We start from the raw sequence: 16,909 nt of genomic DNA on the forward strand, positions 1-16,909 counted from the left end.
AAATATTTTAAAAAATATGGTTACAATGGGCAGCTCCACCTGGTAACCAGAGCTAAAAATATACTGAAATACCTAATCATCCAGCAAAATGTATAAAGCAGGCCATTATAAATCTACATGACACCAAGCTAAATGATATTCTTTTGAATAACTATATAGTGTTCTTGTTTGTATTCCATGCATATTTGCAGTTCTGTAAGTTAAACAAGGATCCTTCTGTTTAAAAGTTAAATATAATCATGTAGGCTGCAATCCTATACCTGTTTACCTGGGAGCAAGCCCAACTGATCTGAAAGGGAGTTATGTCTGAGTAGACATGCATAGAATTGCATTGTGAATCCTTTTAAGAAGGATGACAAATAAGCATTTACAGACCTTATCTTCCAATGCTGGCAGTTTCATGCACATTGGACTAACTATTTTACTTGTTTCACTCAAACCTCAGCAGATAGCAAGTTAGCAAAGAAGGGCTGTTGGATTTGTATTTGTTTCATGCCACTTTTTACCTTAGCAGGTAGAAGCTGTGGCCACGAACTGCATTAGAGATTATGATGGCATCACTGTGAACTATTACGGTTTTTCCTAGAAGAGCGGTTATTTATACAACCCCCCCCCCATTTTATGCATGTTCAGTATGTGAGCAACTTGCACACACATTCATCGTGTCAAACCCAGAAGCAACCCAGAAACATCACAAAAACGGGTAGAATGGATGGGGGTGGGAACAGGATATTTGCAGACTTCTTCAATTGTGTTTCAGATATACACAATTACAATTAAATGTGTGGTGCCTTGGAACGTAACCCCCACATAAATGAGGGGTTGCCTTTATATATATCTCACATAGTCATAATGTGAGTCTCAGTTTTGCATACTTGCATTTATGTGGATGGCTGAAACTAGTTCTGAAGATACTAAATTCCAATTCTTCCTAAACTGAAAAGTAAAGTAATAGATATCATATGAAATAGACATAATGCCATTTTGTTATCATATGTCTCAGCAAGATATCAGACACAAAGAGACATTATGATACAAAAGTCTACTGGGTTCAGATTGGTTTGGAACTTGCCTTCATGCTGACAATGCACCGACCGGAGAGAGACATACAGTGGTACCTCGGGATGTGAACGGGATCCGTTCTGGAGCCCCGTTCATATCCCAAAGCGAACGTAACCCGTGTCTGCGCATGCGCGGGCCACGTTTTGGCACTTCTGCGCATGCGTGTGACGTCATTTTGACGGTCTGCGCATGCGCATGTGACGAAACCCGGAAGTAACACGCTCCGTTACTTCCGGGTCGCCGCGGAGCGCAACCCGAATTTGCCTAACCCGAAGCGTATTCATCCCGAGGTATGACTGTAGTTAGAATTGCAAAATTCTTGTTTTGTGACTTTTGTGTAGGTTTCTGGTATACTGTAGTTACTTTATGAAAACACTTTTTTATAGATATAGATGTAGGTTCTGATTTTCCTCCATCTACTAACATTTGCAAAACATTTGTTTTAGGGACGTGGCATTTTTGCAAGTGGAAGCCCTTTTGATCGTGTCACTCTTCCAGATGGACGCACATTTTTTCCTGGACAGGGTAACAATGCTTATGTGTTTCCAGGAGTTGCCCTTGGAGTTGTTGCATGTGGAATAAGACATATAAGTGAAGAAATTTTCCTCACAACTGCAGAGGTACTGACTGTTATATACCTGATAATGTCTGCCCCGAAAAAGACATGTATGGCACATCAGTTAATGATAGCATGTTGTTGTAGGGCCTTCAGACTGGTAGTTTGGGGTGAGGGACCTCAGCCTGAGGACTGAATGTGCCCCCCCCCATCCTGACTCTCAGAATCTGGCCCTCAGAACTCTCTCCAGACCACACCATCTTCCCTGGCCACACACACCTGAATACTGTCTGAAACAGTGAAACTGATACTTTCTGTGTAATGGTCGCAGTGTAAGGTAATGAGACAGGAATTCATCAGAAATCTGATGGATTAAACCAGCGCTGAAACAAAAGCAGTACTTCTCCTATTACATAGACTGAATGTGTATTGAGGGACACATGCCTATGGTTAATATACCAAAGCCTCTGAGTCCTAATTTTGGTGATTCTCTTACATTGTTTTGAGGGAGGAAAGAGTACTGTTGAACCTTTTATTTATTTCAGAATGTAAAATCATGCAGAACTGTGAATTTCTTCTAGCAGAGAATTGGCAGCAATTGCTCTAGCAAGTAATTTGTTGCTGTTCTCTCTCTCTCTCTGTGTGTGTGTGTGTGTGTGTGTGTGCGTGTGTGTTTGTTTGTTTAAAGAATGGCAAGATTTCCTCACAGAAACCCCAGGTGTTACAATTTTCCATCAAGGTGTTTTTCCCTAGGGAACCATTTGGACCTTCCATGTGCCAAAATCCGGAATAAGCTCAGACTCTCTCCACTAGCTTTGACCAGCCAAGATGGGCAGTGATCCTTCACATAGGAGGTGACTGAGGATAAGTTGGTTAATTTTATCCTCATGGCTAAAACCTTTCCCTGTAATTTCAGTTGGATATGGCAAGTCTTAATTCTCTGCCCTAAACTGCCATGTCTATTTTAAAAGACATGGCTTCTTAAACTTTCTAGAATGGGCTCATATGTATAGTTTGTAAAGTACTTTGGAAACTTCTTAAATGAAAGGTGGAGCATGCAAAGCCTCTCAAATGTCAAAATTGAGAGGAAGTCAGCAAAAATTGGTTTCTTTTACAGACTCTTTTAGCAGGAGTGGAAAGTACTAGAAATGATAGCGATACTTTAAAATAACTTCTTCAGGCAGACATCTGTTGATGGTGACACTGAGTGCAGATTTTGCCATCTAGGTCTTTAGTTAAATGTTAAGGTTATGCACTTAACTGTGAGTGAACCCCATTAAACTCAGTGGGATTTATTTCAAAGTAGGCATGCTTAAGATTACAGTGTTCACATATGTCTGCCCTGCACATACTCTCCTAATGACTCAAAGTCTGATTCATAGTCATATTGAAGCTACAAGAACACTTACGTCTGCTCTCAATTATGCTCTGTAAACTTTAGTGTCAAGTAATGGGTTTGACAATTGTGTCTGACCTGTGAAGAAGTATCAGGGGCAACTCAGTCTGATGGGTGGGATAAAGTATGAATGTATGAATGAATGAATGAATGAATGAATGAATGAAGCATTTTATCTCTTCACACAATGCATAATTGAGAGCAGGAGATGCTACCTGAATAATCCTGGCACCATAGGAATACCCATGCTTTCCAGATAGCAAACTTGAATGTATTTTTTAGTATGAGAATCTTTTGTAACCTAGCTTGAGATCCCTGGGATGAATGGCTTTTGGAACGGGCAGATTCACTGGCTGAAGTCCCACATCTGGCTAAATTGGAGATTCTCCAATCTAAGTCCTTCATCCTGGACTCAGCCAAGGCTCAGCAGCTCAACTGGGACTCAGCTGGTTGAACCAAGGCCCTGAAAAGGGGCAGGAGCAGGACAGGATGGGGGAGACCCACCCCATTCCAAACTCTGTTCTGCTCAATCATGCAACCTAGCAACCCAGTGGAAATTACACTAGCAAAAAGGGTAGTGCAAATCAAACTATTTTAAAGGCTTGCTTTCCCTCTGCCAGGCTAAGGAGTAGACCTGCTCCTGAAAAGAGTTTGGAATAGCGGTAAATTACATTGGCATGATTTACTCCAGCATAAATTATGCTGGCTTCCGATAGTTTGGATTTCTCTACCCATCTTGATCAGGTCCATGGAAAAACAAAAGAAGAAACAATATAAAACCAGCCTGTACAATGGATCTTAACCAAGGAATCTTTTAAAAAGATAACCTCTTGCCATGGCCTTGCTAGAGGAAGAGTCAGTAATGAACAGGGATAGGAAAAGTTTGAACATGAGTACCTATTTGTAACTGGGGGTATGTGCACACTGTGTGATCATGTGGATTCAGTGCTGGATGCAAGCACCTTTTTGGGGTGCTGTGCACATGACATCATCCTCATGTTGTCTCTGCCCCATACTACATGTCAATCGAAAGCACTCTCTGCTGTAACAGCTATAATCCAGTTTGTGTCGATAATGCACTTCACAAGCATATGTGCCTTCATGTGTACACAGAGGACACTTCCTCAGGTCACTTCTTACTGGGGCAGAGCTACTGGTATTGTGGAGCTGTGACTTGTCTGTGAATAAAATAGACAAAAGGAAGCAGTACAGTAACTTAGCCAGCTTTCTGTTCCAGTATATATCTTCTGTATGTCAAATACACACACACACACACACACACAGAGAGAGAGAGAGAGAGAGAGAGAGAGAGAGAAAAGGTCTGTGAAAAACACTAATAGAAGGAAGAGGAAGAGAGAACACTATTTCACTCTAGTTTGAAAACATTCCCAACTATGTGTACGTAGCAGTTTGCCATACTTCAATATGGATAGTAGCTGCTACTTTAGATGACGTTATCATGCAAAGGTGTGTACAACTGCAAACTGCTACGTACAGAAGTGCACTATGAAAAAAACTCATGTGCTTTTACAAAGGCTAAATGTGTACATAGCCTATGGGTCTCTTAATTTGTCACCTGTCCCTTTAAAACTGATTTTTTAAACAATAAAAACACAGTTTAGTCATTGTAAAAACAGCAAGTCCTGCTTTCAGGTGTTCTTACTTGCATGCCAAGCAGAGTTCAGCATTGATTTATGGATAGTAAATCTAGGGCCCTGTAGACTATAATGCCATAATTGTAGGCAATTTTAATGTGATGACAAGCGGCATTCTTCTAAGCCTGATGAAGCAAAAGTAAAATGTCAAAGGATTATGAGCTGGTAAATTATTATTGCGACTGCCCATGCTATGCTTTAGTCATTCCAGAGATCACCCTATTAACTTTTCAATGATAGAATATGTTATCAGAAGGGCAAGGTGTTCACTCTTGGACAGTATCCATGGAAAATCGAGTAGGTATTGTCTCATTATAGTGAAACTAACAGCACAATAAATTAACATGTTTATAATTTGAAGTTTAGTTGCACTGAACATGATGTTGTCCTACCATTAAATGTACACTTGGTGGGCACAGTAAGAAGAGTGTTATCTGCTATCTTTCAAGATTTGTCTGCATCTTTAAAAGTATGGCTGAAACACTGGCCAGGAGCCAGATCCTTAAAAGTTGGGGAATCTACCAATGAAAAGTGTGTGTGTGATCAGAAATTCCACTTGCCTAGCACCATCTTTCATGAATTCATGTAGCAATTTACTGCCTGCCTCTAATCTTCTCCTTTTTTTTAATATGATTATAAAGGAAAGTAAGAAAAATATTTCTCCAGTTCAGAAATTCTTATTATTCAACCCTGCCACAGAGCAGGCACCATCCTTATGTTGGCTTTTCATTATATGGTAATGGATGTTGCCACCTTTTTATGCCTAAATGTATGCAACTTGATGAAAATCAGTACATGTCACGCAGCAGTATGATTCCCTTTGCACCAGTATGCAAATGTAACTATGAGTCCTGACCTGTGAGGGGTAAGAAATCCTAGGAAAAAGCAATCCTACTGATTTGCCGCAGGAAAAACAAACAGGTTTATATCTCCTTTTCTTTTAGCTCCCCCTTGTGGATTCATAAATAATAAATGATTATACTATAATGATTGCCAGTAGCTTATTTCGCCATTCCCTTAAAAAAAGAAAGGAAAAAAAAGACACACAATCTTTATCGCCTATTAAGCCTGCCTTGTAAATTAGCCCAAAATAATAGCCTGGGGGGTGTCTCACAGAGGAGAGGGAGAGCCCTGTCTTTTCTGCATTAGCCTGTTACATTTCTAGGCTTGGGTGCAGAGGAGAAACAGAGGGCTCTGCCTTGCGCACCTGAATGTAATTCCTTGCTGTCTATGGCTCCCAGGCTGCAAGTCTCTGTTAAGAGGAGGTGGGAAGTACAACTTTCATAGTACTAGGCAATTCTTTCTCAGAGTAAAAATTCTGCTGCTTGTTTGGGTATTGATGCATTATGTCCTGACATATGGTAACTTTGCTTTTCCTCATCTTTTGCTCATCTTACTTGTACTAGCTACTCTGGTTTGTTAGAATTTTATTCTATTTTAGCTTTTTTAGCGTTAACAGTGGTACCTGATTATTTTTGTACTTTGATTGTAATGTCTTGTTCCTGCTTTTCAAGAGTGTTTGTGTGTGTGTGTAATCTCAAAAGTATCCCTGAAAGAAAAATAACACTGAAGGAAAATCAGGATCATAGAACTATCTATTATAGGATCAAATCTGAGAATAAAACTGTATATTTTAAATTCTCAACACTAACCACCTCATAGTTTGCGAAGCTTTCCTGCAGATCTTCTCTTGCCAGTCAGTTCTTGGCATCTCTTCCATCGTGTGTCTGTCATCACTGCTTGCGCCAAAGGCAAGGTGGCTCCTCCAGTTCCTTGGGAATTACTTAGATGTGGATTAGAAGTAAAATAGGGGAGATTGTCTCCGTTTTATAACCTTATTTAACTGGTGGGGTCAAGCACTCTGTCAAGCAGATTCCAGTCACTGTCTACATATTTGTTGTGGTGGTTAATGATTTCCCACAGTACTTTCTGTGTCCAAAGTGCTTTGCTATTTCTGTCTTCTTAGCTCGGTGTCCTATCTAAATAAATAACCACGACAGACAAGTATAATCCCACTTCCACCCATGCTGCATACATTGGCCCTCCACTCATGAGTATTGGTTTCTATATGTCTCAAACTTAATCTCTTTTAACTCTCTAATAGATTTTCAAATGTAGGTTCTCAGGATGCATGTAGCATGATTACTGAGAAGCATTTTGTATGCTCTGGAAAATTGCTATATAAATGCTGAGTAAGACTAAGAATGTCTTTTTAACACCCCCCATGCCTATGACTAATTATTTACTAGTTCCATCCTTTTCCTTGTGTGCCCTATCAGAGACCTTTTTAAAAGAGGTGTGCTCATGAGGGCTTTCTGGGTGATGAACATGGTTCTGTTTGACTTATCCTATGCTCCCATTTCATTACTGAAGCGGGATTTGGTAAGTCCAGAAGTTTATTTCTGTGAACACGTTCATATGAAATTTGAAAAAAGCTGCCCACAGTGCAGATTTGAGGGGGTGCTGGACAAAGTGCCCTCTGGTGGGCTCCTTCCCCTTTGGTGGGACCTGTAGGGTTTGCTTTGTGACTTCAGCAGACACAGGGTGCCAAGCAATGCAGAGTGGCTGGATCTTGTTGCCGTTAAAATTCCCCAGTGCCCTGGAGCAATGCTGTCAGAAGCATTGTGGGAAATTAAAATGGTGGCTTAGAGAACAGGGCTCGGGAAAATAAAGAGAGGGGACAGCTGCTTAGGGTCCTGGAACTTGCCTGAGGATGTGGCTGCTGCTGCTGCTGGCCATAGAAAAATGGTTGCATACATCCAATTTTTGGCTGTGGGTTTTCAGATAAAAATACCTGTTTAATGAGAGCTTAAAAGAACATGTCTTATGTTTTCTTCCTAGGTCATATGTCAACAGGTCTCAGATAAACATTTAGAGGAGGGCCGTTTGTATCCGCCTTTAGTTTCAATTCGAGATGTCTCTCTGAAAATTGCTGTGAAAGTAAGTACATTTTACATTTCCTAATTAAGAATAGACTTATTATGTTTTGTCAAAGACTGAAGGTGGATTTCATTATTTAATACATTTATATTTTCACCTTCTTCCAAGGATCTCAAGATAGGAATCAGTTTTCTCTCTTCCTTCCCCCTTTATCCTCAGAACAGCCCTATGAATTAGGTTGAGAGGAAGTGACTGGCATAGTCATTTGGTGAGCTCCATGGCTGACTGGCAAGTTGAACCCAAGCCGTCCTAGGCCAATATTCCACTACACTGCATGGCATATATGATTTCCCTGATGGGGTGAATAGCAGTTGCAGGGGTTTGGAAAAATGTCACTGGAGGAAAGGTTAACCAGTCCAAATTCACGAAAATGGAAAGGGACAGCAGACCATGGCTGAAACTCTAGTTTGGTCCTTGTGTAGTTGTGTCCTTGATCTTTCACCCTCTGGGCCTCATTTCCTTTTTATCTCCCAGGAGGTTGGTTTATTTTTATTGCTGAGCTGGATAGAGATAATCTTTCATGTAAAGATCAGTCTTTGTTGTCAGTAAGCTTCTAATCATGAACTCATTCCCTCAGGCTTATGTAGTAATTGGTTCCAACTGCATGTAGAAAGAGTTGTCATATTTCATCTCTCTTCAAGTTTATAATATATATATATATTATAGATGTTAAAACACACTTATGCAAGTTTCTCTGCGTAAATTCTCCAGCATTCTTTGTTTGGCAATAACGTTTGTGAACAGCTCTAGAAAATTTGTTTCGTTATAGGAATAATTTTGTTTAAGTTAGAAACAATAGTCAGTATAATTGATGGGTTTGTATTATCCATCTAGCTTCTAGTCTCCTGGTTTTTATCTGAATTGGAAATATTTAACTTGTAATACTCTCCAGCCTAATAACGCAAAAAGACACACTAGAAACACTAACATTTGACTTCATCTCACCTTCATATGTAACACAGAAATATTTACAAGAACATATTCAGATATATTTTAGTAACCTACATTTATAGGGATATGTTCTTAGATGTGAGAAAATGAATGCTTATTAACATGTATATGGAAAAGAAATGAGTATGCAACAAACTCCCATCAGTATTTCTGATCTAGAGTATTGGCGCTGTACCAATTGGAGGCAATTTCCTTCTCTATAAATTTAGCAGTTCTGATTAATTTTGAAAGCAAATTTCAGAGCAGAATATGTTGGGTTGATGAACTGGCATGACAGGATTGAAGATTTTCTCTTAAGTCAGCTCATGTTTGGTTTCTTAGGCTTTCCAAAATCATTTTGGCTACAATAAATATGTTTTGGTAAATTTATCAAGGTGCAGAGAATTGAATGCTTTCATACCTTGCTGTAGGGGGAAAGTATCCATTCTACTTTTTAAAAATGTACTTACAATGGATCCAAACTTGCCCCTTGTTTACAAAGAAACCTGTGCCTTGTGCATTAGAGATCTTTTTGCTAGAGTCACTATGAGGTATACTCTTAAGCATGGGTAGGCAAACTAAGGCCCGGGGGCTGGATCCAGACCAATCGCCTTCTAAATCCGGCCCGTGAATCAGCGTGTTTTTACATAAGTAGAATGTGTCCTTTTATTTAAAATGCATCTCTGGGTTATTTGTGGCGCCTGCCTGGTGTTTTTACACAAGTAGGTGTGCTTTTATTTAAAATGCATCTCTGGGTTATTTGTGTGGCATAGAAATTCGTTCATTCTCCCCCACCCCCCCAAAAATATAGTCCGGCCCCCATAAGGTCTGAGGGACAGTGGACCGGCTCCCTGCTGAAAAAGTTTGCTGACCCCTGCTCTTAAACATACTCTCTTAGAAATATGTCCCAAGGAAATCAGTGGCAGTTACGTCCACAGGCGGGGGTGGTGAGGACTGGGCTATAAAGAGCCAGTTCACACATTATATTACCATTTTTCATCTAGAAAATGAGGCATGTGACCATGGCAAACATGTATTCAAACACTTATCATATGTGAACACTCATCAGAAAGCCCAAATTAACAGCAGCTCCCTGTTGAGAATGCATTCTGTTACAAACGTGGGGTTGTTTCTCCAAGTGTGAAATACAATCCAACCAAGAAAAAGAATCTAAAGCAGAATTCATTTCAAGATGTATATTTTGCCAATCTCTTCCAGAAAATTGGGTGCATATTTTCATCTTTTCATGGCTAGATTATAGCTTCATTGGTATCAGTCTGATAAGAATCTGATACTTGATATCCAAAAATTGAACTTTCTTCATTATACACTATGCTACCTCTCAGGTCAATGTAGAAGTCTAACAATGAGGGATTTGTCTTGCTCTCTCAGATTGCAGAGAATGCCTACAGCAACAACACAGCCACTTTCCACCCTGAGCCAGAAGACAAGGAAGCATTCATCCGCTCCCAGATTTATAGCACTGACTATGAAAGCTTTCTGACAGACTCTTACACCTGGCCCCAAGAAGCCATGAAAATACAGACTGGGAACTTTTAACAGAAAGACAGCAGCACTGCAACAATACTGGAAGCACTCAGATATTTGGTAGCTTTCAACTTTTGTCAAATCATAGCACAATTTGTCAGAACTCAGGATATATTTCTTTTCTTTTCTAGCAGCACTGAATACTTTCTAAAGCCATGAAATTTTGGTAGAATTGTTACACTTCTTTCACTTTAAGCTAATTAATTAAGCTAAAATAGCACATGCCTAAGAGAATAAAAATCAATTTAGGCAGTTTTTAAATATTTCTTTTGAAGGGACTCTGCTAAATTTACTACAGAGCAGTACTGTAGAAGCACATTTACAATGTACTTTTCATATACTTAGACATCTGTATGAAATTATGGTCATATATTACAGTTCTGTGCTTAAGTTCAGATGAATTTTTTTTGCAAACAAATGACAAAGCAATATATCATCAGTATGATAAGTTTAAAAGCGTCTCAGCTATTTCTTTTAATATTTTTCTGGTGACACCTATAGAAAAAGCAAGATAAAAAGCTAAGTACTTCTAACTATAGGTTTTTTCATGCCAGATCAAATGTTCCTAATCAAGGAAAAGTAGTTTGAGTCAGTAGTTTGCTAGGCATGTGCACATTCTTAACAGAGAAGCCATCCGGTAAACCAATGACAAAGAGGCATCAGTCAGGAAGGTTACTGGATGTTCCGTAGCGTAACTACTCATGCCTTAGTGAATGAGCATGTGAAATATGCAATGTCTGGTACAACATCCTAAAGAGGTGCTCATGTATCTTCTAATATATAGCCTTTGTACAGTTTGGGCCTGAGATAACAAAAAAAAATTTGTGTGTGAACTTGCTACTACTTTGTGGCTCAGCTTCAATATCTGCAAACTTTAGTTAATGGTGCTGGAAATTATTTGTATTTGAAATGCTAGAGCACAGATGGACAACCTGTCTCCTACAACCTTGTCCCCAATGCATCCTTGGCATCTACTGTGAGCTACCAGTGGTGAAACGGATTACTCAATTCCTGCCCCAACTGTTTCCTTTCCTTCATTTCTAGGCTGGAAAAAAAGGAGCCTCTTTCCCTTCACCCACCTTGGAAGGAAAACCAAAAGGAAGGTGTGTGAATGGGGGAGATGGTGATACAAGGGAAATGGGGAGTGAATGAATTGCTGAGAGTGCATGTTTGTGAGAAAAGGGATGGAACTGATGATGGCTTAAGGAAGGACATAAAAAAGAGGTGTGCCCACTCACTTTGGCCCTGGCCACTGCTAGTGCCCTCAACCATTTCCCCCTTCACCTCAAAAATATTGTCCACTCCTTCCCTAGACACCTTAGATTGTGGGGAACAATGCCTATCAGGATTGGACTTAGATGCGGCATTCATCTGGCTCAGTACAAATCAAGCTCCCTTACTCTTGCAGCCAAATTGAGAAGTTTTGCTCTGAACAAAATTACAAACTGATGTGCTAACTGTTCAAATACTAAACAAAGATTCTGTACATGCCCTTTTAAGTTACTTGTCACATTCACTCATCCATACTTTTATTTTCTTGCGGCAAATTCATAGATGGATTTCATTTCTATTAACAGAGACAAGAAAATTAAAAACATAGCTTATTGTTAGTTGTCAGAACATTTGCCTTCAATGCCAAACAAGATCTGAAATACATGTTCACTTTGATGACCCTTAAGGAATTCTAGGAACTGTCCAAGGTCCATGTGATAGTCATTTCTCAGGCCGTAGTCACCATGGGCTTGAAACTGTAAATCTTCAAAAGTCTGAAAGAGACGCAGGTTATCCCCATTTCCGTCAATCTCTCTATTCTCGACATGTTTGCAGGAAATGTGTTTCCAGTTGGGATATCTAATAATGTGCCAAAATTCTTCACAGTTTTCTTTGACACCTTCCACACAAATGATTCCAGGCTTGCCAGTTAGGCAGAAACCAGTCAGATTTAATTTCTTTGCACAATCAAAAATCTTTTTCCTTAGTTCTTGTCTATAGATGTGGTGGCTGTAAATCCACATCCGGCTGAATAACGTTTTAACTACGCTCTCCCTTGGCACATTTTCGCAGTGGAGTTTGCTGTTTTCTAAGTAGCTTATGCTGTTGTCTCGCAACCATTGCACAGCAGCACATACACAAAGTTCTCCTGGCTCCAAAGAAGCAATGTAAGAAGCGAGATCCTTGTTGAGCTGCAGTTGTTGCTGCCTGTCTACAGCACTTGATCTTGCAAAAAGGTGTGGTGGCACCTGGGGGTAGTCATGAGGTAGGGCTACCTGCAAATTTACTCTTGCCTAAAATTAAAAAGCACACACATGTTCACAAAACTTTCCAGTCTTCAGTGACTGCTTTGCATGCAGCACATCACAGTACAGTCATACCTCTTGTTACCTTTGCTTCAGGTTGCGTCCCAAGGCAAACCGGAAGTACCAGAAAGGGTTACTTCCGGGTTTCACCGCATGTGCAGATGCGCAAAATGACGCCACGCGCAGAAGCAGTGAATCGCGACCTGCGCAGACGCGGGCTGTGTTTTGCTCATGTTGCGAACGAGGATCTGGAACGGATCCCATTCACAACCAGAGGTACCACTGTATTGTAATTTAATACAGAAGTGACTAAATGAAGCATGAATGGCTAAGGCTAACTCCAGCTGTGGGCATGCAATATAGTACACTGGCTTAAGTTGATATATTGGCTCAATACAATACATGTTGGCTTTATGGAAGGTAGAAATGCACAAATATTTAATAATTAAGTAAAATATTATGTTTTTTAAAAGCAAAGAAAAACATCCCAACCCAAAACAGATTATCTCACCTTTGGTTCATCAATAGTAACGGCAACTGAATATTCAATTATATGTCGTAGATTTTCACTTGTATTGTTCAGATATTTCTGAGCATTAAGGAAATTATTTTCATCCTGAAGAGTTATTTCTCCTTTATCAGGAAACATAGAAAAAAGCATTTCTAATTCTGCCATTTGAAGTTCAAGTCTTTCTTTTATTATGCTGGACATTGTTACAGATGTGAAGTCAGCCACCTGCAGGTGGGAGAGATCGTATCAATAATGTTGTTCTTATGTCTGCTAATATTCTCTCCCACCCACCCCACAATACAGATTGTAAAGTAATTGATAAAAGTCGTCCAAGCCGGAACAAAATAGTTTTGAACAAATGAAACACTCCTTTAACTTTGTGATAACAATGAAGCCTATAATCCTCAACAAGATTTAGGTTTTGGGTCCAAGGAGTTCAAAGAGACTAGTTGCACAAATAAAACCAAGGCCATAAATGCATCCAGTTCTAACATTAAGAAACACATGAAGTGAATTACAATGGATATGAAGAATCCCAACAAGATGTGGAAGCAGCTGAAGAGCTAGTGCTAATATTATTATTGATTCATGCATTCAATTTTGCACGGGTCATAAAATTACAAACATTAATGACTATCCAGTTTCCACAGTGAAAATCATATCCATGCAAAGTATCCTGAGTGTTCTGTTTGCAGTGGAAACACATTGTACTTTTAAGTGGTTCTCTTACTGCTTTCTCTTCCTTCTTAATGTATTGTCTTTGGCTGGAAGCTAAATAACAGTTGCTGGCCAGGTTTGCACAAAATGGTAAGTCAAACTATGGCACATTGGGATCTCATGAATGTGCAGGTTCTTGGAGATGAGCTTGCGGCCACTTTGCTCCTACCTGTTCATTTTTGCTGCCAAGTAAACAAACCTAGGCTACAGATTGTGCTTAGTGAGGAGGGAGGTTAACAGCGAGTCCCAGTTCAGATGACACACTAACCAAAACCTTGGCTTAGCTCTGTACACTGTGGCAGTATGCCTCTGAATGCCACTTTCTAGGAATCATTAGAGAGTAGAGTGTGTTACACTCAGGTCCTTTGGGGCTTTCCATAGGCATCTGGTTGCCCTCTAAACAGACAGGATGTTGGACTAGATGGGCCAATGGCCTGGTCCAACAGGCTCTTTTGTTTTAAGTAAAAAGGACCAGGAAAGAGCAAAGCAGCTGTAAGCTTATATCCAGCAGCTGGTGCCTAGTTAAAGACGTCTTGGTTTGAAGCATTGTTAGGAACTCAGATATATAAACTAGGCGCCAAATGGCTCCTTAAACCAAGGTTACTGTCGCCTAAAGGGAATGTCTAGTTGCTATTTTTGGGCAAGACGGCTCTAGTCTTATTTTTCAAATGATGGATTGACTGTGATGGCTTATCAGTTAAACATATGGCTAGTTCATATGGTGACCTTCAGCTAGGTTAAGAATTTTGAGAACTTAAAGAAAAATCACTTGATCCAGGGACAGTCCACATATATATTGGTCTATTCCTACCTCTTTTTCTCAATGGCGGCATGGACCATTCATAACATAAGGATATTCTTCACAACCGTGAGCAGGGTGGTGGGGTAAGTGAAGACAAACTTTAACAGTTAACTACAACGTTGATCACTGCTCTTGCTCAGGCTGCACAGGAAAAGCATTTTGGTTCCTGAAATTAATTCTGATTGTGCAGATAAAATATAACTGATTCAATGATTCCCAGACATGCATCTCCAAATGGTGAAGATGTCAGGTGGCATCCTTCACTTGGTTGCGAACGGCTGATAGTCAGGTACAAAAGGCACCTGGCAAATTTCGAACACTGGTTAGAAGATATTAACATCCACATTTGAACAACATATGCCTCAAATACCACTTTCAAGGTGGGCTCCCCAAACCAGAGAAGTCAACTGATGGGTTTTCACCTTAACTCCTCTGTAATGTATTGTAAGCTGCTCACATTTGTTCTGAGAGTCCAATACAAACAATGAATGTTCCATAGAGGCTCAGCTAGAGCGCTCTCCAGGCAGGTTTGACTCAGTTTTGTCAGGCTATCATATGTGGCTATAACTTGCAAATCCCACCCAGTGAGTTGTGATGCAAGCACATCATCACATAGTAGGCAGATGTTCTGTAGAAGGTAGGTGGGACCAAACAATAGCAGATGAAAACTAATGTACCACTTGCTTTTGTCAGCAATTCCCCCCACCCAGCTGTATGATCTTACTGTTTTTATGTGGCAGTTCCAGTTGCAATTTAAAAATGTAAGATTTGCCCTTCTGGGTCAGATCAAAAGTCCATCTAATTTAGGAATGGGAGTATGTAGCCTTTGAGGTGTTGTTGGACCAAGTCTCATCAGCCCTAGTCAACCTAGCCATGGTCAGCAACAACAGATGTTTAGTTCTGCAACAACTGGAAGGCCCCAGGTTACCAATCCCTGATCTAATGAAAATTCTCCCTGCTGGTGAACAACCAAATGTCTCAAGAAGTACAATACAATGTATTCACCTCTCTTTTAGACCTCACAGTAATATGCAGGGTTAGTAATCTATACCGTGTCCAGTTTAGAGTACCCCGCCCCTTCTTCACCTTAGATCCAACATGTATACAATCCGTACAACTGCATACATGAATAGTTCAGGTGTACACTTGTAGTTATTAAAATATAACATTCAACTCACACCAACTGTATACCTTTATGCGCTACAGTGGAGCTGTACAAAAATGATCAAGGGCACACTTTCAGACAAAAACGTGTACGCACGTATACACAGCTTGGAACGTTCAGCTTAACGTGTGAACAAGGTTCCAAAGCGGAGAAATCAAGTGGTGCACACTGGGCACAGTCCCCAAACGGCTAAGCAGCAGGCTGCCCTCTCTTGAAAGCCCTTGCCGTGGGATAATAATAATTGCTGAAGCCAGGCAAGAGGCTCCACCAGCGGTATCTGAGAGCGGGAGGCACCGGCAAATCCTCCAGCGGCCATTACCCGCCCTTACAGCCATCGGTGCGGAATTAAAATGGCTCCGCCCCCTCCCTCCAATAAACACGTGGCGGAGGACATTGCGAAGCCCATCGAAAGGAACCGGCCGCCAGATCTCTCAACACCGGGAGCAAAGCCAATCAGCCCACGCTCTTAGGGACGAAGAGAGTGATTGGCTCGCTCCTTCAGAGGCAAAGGGAGCGCAGCGTCACGCGGCGGGGACCCTCCGAACCAACGTACCTCTTGGAAGGCCCGCGCATGCGAACGACCACGCCCCCTCGCGCGCATGGAAACACCTGAGCAGCCACGTGATCCCAGGAGGCGAAATGTTGGCGGCGCGAGCGCCTTTCTTGGGCATGCGCGTCGCTAAAGGAGGGCTTGGGCTTCGCACGCGCGAAGGGAGCCTCAGTGGCAGACGCAGCGGAAGGAGGTTTGAATTCAAATTCTATATGAACCGCGTTGCCTGCGGTTAAGATACGTTACTGTTTCATTTTATTTTTTCACCCTGAGCTCACTGGGAGGCGGGGCCTGTTCGTTTTAAGTCTTGCCGCTTCCTAGAGGGGACAAGTAGGCCCTCCCCGAGCACAGCCTTACTTCTGAGGAAGCCCGCTTAAGGACTGGCCAAAGCTGCCCCGGCCGAAGCTCGCGGGCGGGCCTGGCAGGGCAGTCGCGCTCTCTCTCCTGCCAAAGGCCCACCTGCCGGCTGGAAACCGCGAGAGGGGAGAGGGCCCTTGGGCTCCGATCCTGCTTGCGCGCTTCCCACAGGCCTAATCCAGCGGGGCTGCTCTCGGTGTCCTTATGGCGCCGCGCGCACGCCGCTTTCTAGACCGCTATAGCAGCGCGCGGTGCAGCTGCACGTCTGCCAAGGCGGATCCAGCCAAGCTCGGGAGACGAGATTTTTGCCACGCTCAGCTGAGGAAGAAGGAAGCCCCGCTCGAATGCCACGAGTCCAGTGAGCCCGAGTTGCGCGACGAGGCTGCGCGGGTGGAAGCGGCTCCACCCCGCCCAGCGCTCGCT

The 16,909-nt window shown here is 41.6% G+C and overlaps 3 protein-coding genes across 14 annotated transcripts in view; 1 reads left to right on the forward strand and 2 right to left on the reverse strand.

The window, feature by feature from the left end:
- PRSS35 (serine protease 35) overlaps window positions 1-7,504 on the reverse strand; it is a 158,208-nt gene extending 150,704 nt beyond the window's left edge. For all 5 annotated transcript variants that reach the window (XR_014166652.1, XR_014166653.1, XR_014166654.1 and 2 more), the window contains exon 1: window positions 6,322-7,504. The gene's annotated coding sequence lies outside the window, so the exon portion shown is untranslated. The remainder of the gene's footprint in view (window positions 1-6,321) is intronic.
- ME1 (malic enzyme 1) overlaps window positions 1-10,927 on the forward strand; it is a 118,981-nt gene extending 108,054 nt beyond the window's left edge. For both annotated transcript variants that reach the window (XM_081904887.1, XM_081904888.1), the window contains 3 exons: window positions 1,509-1,682; window positions 7,511-7,609; window positions 9,932-10,927. In XM_081904887.1, the coding sequence (XP_081761013.1) occupies window positions 1,509-1,682; window positions 7,511-7,609; window positions 9,932-10,099 (441 nt within the window). In that variant the 3' untranslated portion in view covers window positions 10,100-10,927. The remainder of the gene's footprint in view (window positions 1-1,508; window positions 1,683-7,510; window positions 7,610-9,931) is intronic.
- A 672-nt stretch (window positions 10,928-11,599) lies between these two features.
- RWDD2A (RWD domain containing 2A) lies at window positions 11,600-16,891 on the reverse strand. 7 transcript variants are annotated; one of them, XM_081904935.1, is made up of 4 exons: window positions 14,837-14,975; window positions 12,896-13,120; window positions 11,751-12,372; window positions 11,600-11,654 (listed from the first exon to the last, which is right to left on the reverse strand). In XM_081904935.1, exons 1-4 carry the CDS (start codon window positions 14,909-14,911, stop codon window positions 11,617-11,619), a joined length of 960 nt encoding a protein of 319 aa, XP_081761061.1. In that variant the 5' UTR covers window positions 14,912-14,975; the 3' UTR covers window positions 11,600-11,616. The 7 variants fall into 7 exon arrangements, with proteins under 7 accessions (XP_081761061.1, XP_081761063.1, XP_081761062.1 ...); XM_081904937.1 differs by lacking the exon at window positions 14,837-14,975 and adding an exon at window positions 16,589-16,891 and having other exon boundaries at window positions 11,600-12,372; XM_081904936.1 differs by lacking the exon at window positions 14,837-14,975 and adding an exon at window positions 16,487-16,891 and having other exon boundaries at window positions 11,600-12,372.
- Window positions 16,892-16,909: the final 18 nt, after the last annotated feature.

The sequence above is a fragment of the Podarcis melisellensis genome (genome assembly GCF_964234715.1).
Source record: "Podarcis melisellensis genome assembly, chromosome: 3".
NCBI classification, from domain to species: Eukaryota; Metazoa; Chordata; class Lepidosauria; order Squamata; family Lacertidae; genus Podarcis; species Podarcis melisellensis.